This window comes from Apodemus sylvaticus, chromosome 6 (assembly GCF_947179515.1).
Source record: "Apodemus sylvaticus chromosome 6, mApoSyl1.1, whole genome shotgun sequence".
NCBI classification, from domain to species: domain Eukaryota; kingdom Metazoa; phylum Chordata; class Mammalia; order Rodentia; family Muridae; genus Apodemus; species Apodemus sylvaticus.
In genome coordinates this window covers 133647931-133651778 of record NC_067477.1, presented here as the reverse complement: position 1 = coordinate 133651778, position 3848 = coordinate 133647931, and the positions used below count along the sequence as shown (strand labels likewise).

The following is a 3848-nucleotide window of genomic DNA, read 5'->3' as shown; positions in this document are numbered from 1 at the left end:
TTAAACTAGAGAGAATATTTTCCCAGATACAAATAAATCGTCATGCAGGTGGGGTGCCGGGTCCGTGGGAACCAAAAGGAGAAGCCGTGCTTGTCCTAGAAAGTATACAATTGTCACCTCTTTTATGCTTTCTGCCCGCAACATCAGCGTTTGTGACTGTCTGTTGGCGTCGCGGTCCTTTGGGGTGGCCGTGGTGGTAGGTGTTGGGGGTTGTTGATGGTTTGAGGTTAATTTATTTTTCTTGTTTTTTTTTTTTTAAATATATTTTTGGTTGGGGTGGGAGTGTGTATGGACGTGTGTGTGTGTGTGTGTGTGTGTCCTGATTTCGGTTTGTTCTAGGGATGGAGTAGAAGAAGAGGAAGAGGAGCAGGGTTAGGAAGAGGAGGGGAAGGTGGAGGGGGAGGAGGGGGAGGAGGAGGAGGGCGGCCTTGGCTATCATACATCACATTCCGAGTCGCTGGAGGTTACCGAGAGGATCGAAGTGCCGGTGTCCGCGCGCTCCGTCAGGCTGGACACACTGGTGGTCGGGCTGGCCGCCGTGGACGGTGACTCTGCTGAGCCGTGCGTGGGGCAGCCGGGCTCGGCCAGCGATCGCATCCCGCTCGGCCCGATGGCCTGGTGCTGGAGCCTGCGGGGAACAAGAGAGCCATGCCCGCCTTGACTCAGTGGCCCGCCACCCTGCTCGGCTCGCTCACACCGCGGGGAGACTGGCCCGGCTGGGCTCGCACTCCCCTACAACCGCAGCCTCCCGCATGGCATGCCCCTAGCCACAGCCCTCGACTGTGCCCTGGGTTCGTCCAGGCACCCAGCTGCCCCCTGAGTATCGCGGAGATGTCCTAACCCAAGTCCGAGCCCCCGGTTCCCTAGATAGGAACGGCCTCAGAGGAAGGATAGACTCCCAAGCCAGCCTCCTGCGGAGACCAGGGCTGCCAGCAAAGGACACTGAGCCCCGGACCAGCAGACAGTGGGGAAGAGCTTCGTTTTTCTTCCGCAGCCTCCAAGGCGCACGTAACTGGACCCGGAGAAGCAGGGATTCCACAGAGGCTCCTGCCACGGCCTTCCCAAGCACACACCCAGAGCTGTAGGGGTTCTTCTCAGAGCACCCATCGCTTTCCTTTCTGAATCCCTATGCAGAGAGCGCAGGATACTATGGGGAAGGGAAAATGGGAAAGCTGGAAGCCAAAAGATGCGGGGCGGGGAAGGAAGAAGAGAGAAAAGGGAAGGAAGGGAAGACAGGAGGCGAGGACAGACTTTCTCTTCAAGAAGCAGTTGCCTGAACCTAGTGTCTCTCCATAAGGAAGCCTTTCAATGGTCATGGGCGCTCCCCCCATCTGGCGAAAAGTGGCCTCCACAGGCAGAGATGAGAGAGAAGGGGATCAGGCCTGGGCCACTGAAACGCTCTCACTCTAAGCCTCCGGCCTCCAGGCACCAGCAGCTGTCAGCACCCGGCCCCTGCTCCTTGCAGCGTCCCGGGCCTAGTGCCTTTCAAACAGAGCAAAGCTCTGTACCAGGGCTTCTGTCCAAGCCCCTACTTTTTCCTCCCTTCCCTTTGGACTAATTTTCTCTCCTCCCTCTCCTTTTTTCTCTTTACTTTTTCACTGTCCGGCTTTAAACATCCACCAGAAGCAAAACAAGCGACTCTGTTTTGTGACTCTGTAACCAACCGGCCTGCCACAACTGCACCTGCGGCTTTGCTTCCCAAAGTGGACCAAAAGGAGCGGATGCTCCTTAACCGAGGACACTGGGGGCTTCGAGCCTTCACATTTTTCCTCCAATGACCACACTAAACATACCAGGCCTCTTCACTCCAAGCCTGCCACTCCTGTTCAGTGTCAGCTCAAGGGATGGTGGCCACGGTCCTTCTCTTTGTGGGCCGGAACCCTGGCCCACTTTCCCCTCTTTGACGCATACAGATGCCTCTAAGCCACCCCCCCCCCCCACGCCAGTCCCTTTTGCGGTGCACAGAAATAATCAGATAGCAAGTAGTATTTTCTTTTCCTCCCAATCTTCTAGCTAGGGTCAGGGCTGAAGAGACCCGCGAGGGGGCTAAGGTCCCTAGGGACAGGCACCGTGGGTTGAGGACACCAGCATGTTTATACAGGGCTGGCCCTGTTTAAAAGCCCTTGTCGAGCAAAGCAGTCTACAAAACCACAGCCGGTGCTTCCCTGTTCGGGGCAACCAGAAACTTTCTCTAACTGTCCAGAGAGACTGGCATCTCCAGAGCTGGGTTAGCCGCCTCTACAGTGCACCGATCGGCTGCGTTTCAACCCGTTTCCCCCTTTCTAGCCCAGCCGCGTCCCACGCCACTGACCTGTTCTTGGCCGCCGCTGCGCGGTCGCGCTGTCGCCGGTTCTTAAACCAGTTGCCTACTTGTGTGGGAGTGAGGCCGGTGGCCTGCGCCAGTTCGCGTTTCTTGCTGGGGTTGGGGTAGGGATCCTGCAGGTACCACTCCCGCAGCAGGCTCCGAGTCCGCTCCTTGAAGCAATGGGTCTTCTGCTCGCCATCCCAGATGGTGCGCGGCAGAGGGAACTTCTTGCGCACGCGGTACTTGTCCACCGGGCCGAGCGGGCGGCCGCGCAGCTTCTCGGCCTCCTGGTAGTGCGCCTCGAGCCACATGGCCTGCAGCTTGCCGTGGGACTCCTTGGTGAACTTGTGGTTCTCCAGGATGTGGTACAGGTCGCGGAAGTTGCCGGTGTGGAAGGCGACGACGGCGCGCGCGCGCAGGATCGACTCGTGTTTGTTGATGGCCTCGCAAGCCCCGGGGGCCACGGGCAGCGACCAGAGGAAGCGGCCCAGCCGCTCGATGTCGCCCGTCTCCTCCAGCGTCTCGCAGACGCTGGCCACCTGCTCCGGCGAGAAGTTGAGGGTGGGCAGCTGGAACATGGACAACTCTTCCGGGGGGGCCCTGGAGCCGCCGCCGCCGCCGCCGCTGCCGCCGCCTGCTCCGCCAGCACCGCCGCCTCCCGCACGGTTCCCGCCGCCGCCGCCGCCGCCTCCTCCCGCGCCGCCGCCGCCGCCGCCGCCCGCACCGCTTCCGCCGCCGCTACTCGCCAGAAGTAGGGAGCAGTGGTGAGAATCGGCGAAGTTTGGCAACAAGAAGTGGGAGGAATAGAGGTCTAGGGGGGAGCGGAATACCATGGACTGACCTGAGAGGAGAGGAGAAAATTCAGGGAGAGGAAGAGAGAGGGGAGGAAGAGGAGGAGAGGGGCGATGAGGACCAGGAGGAGGGAGAGGAAAGGGGGGAGGAGGAGATGGAAAGGAGGGGGGAGCAGAAGGAGAAGGAGGGGGAGGAGGACGGACGTAAGGGACACCCACACCCCGCACACATCCACATCCACACACACCCGCGCAGCCACATAGAGAGGGAGGAAGGAGAGCGGCCCGGTGCGCGCGCGCAGAGAGAGAGAGAGAGAGAGAGAGAGAGAGAGAGAGAACCCGAGACAGACAGAGAGAGAGAGAGAGAGAGAGAGAGAGAGAGAGAGAGAGAGAGGGAGCGGGAGAGAGAGGAGAGCGAGAGAAGGGCGAGAGCCAACCACCGCCGAGTCAAGATTCAGCGATTCTACAGCAATCGCCCTAATGACAACAGCCTCATAATATCTCCCCTAAATCCACAGTGAGTGCAGCATTGAAACATTTTGTTTCGCTTTTCTATTGGTCTGTGGCGTGTCGTTGTGGCGTTGCCACGGCAACCACTGCCAATCACTGTCAGCCCTGCCAATCAATACTCAGAACGTAAGGACGGTTTTACCACTTAGCCGGAGGGGGGGGGGGAGATGAGGGAGAAGAGGGCGAAACAGAATTAAAAAAAATCTTTGCAACTCTTAATCTCTCTCTCTCTCTCTCTCTCT

The 3848-nt window shown here is 59.0% G+C and overlaps 1 protein-coding gene across 1 annotated transcript; it reads right to left on the bottom strand.

Annotated features, from left to right (window-relative positions):
• Positions 1-435: 435 nt before the first annotated feature.
• Six3 (SIX homeobox 3) lies at positions 436-3138 on the bottom strand. Its single transcript, XM_052184804.1, has 2 exons — positions 2312-3138; positions 436-628 (listed from the first exon to the last, which is right to left on the bottom strand). Exons 1-2 carry the CDS (start codon positions 3136-3138, stop codon positions 436-438), a joined length of 1020 nt encoding a protein of 339 aa, XP_052040764.1.
• Positions 3139-3848: the final 710 nt, after the last annotated feature.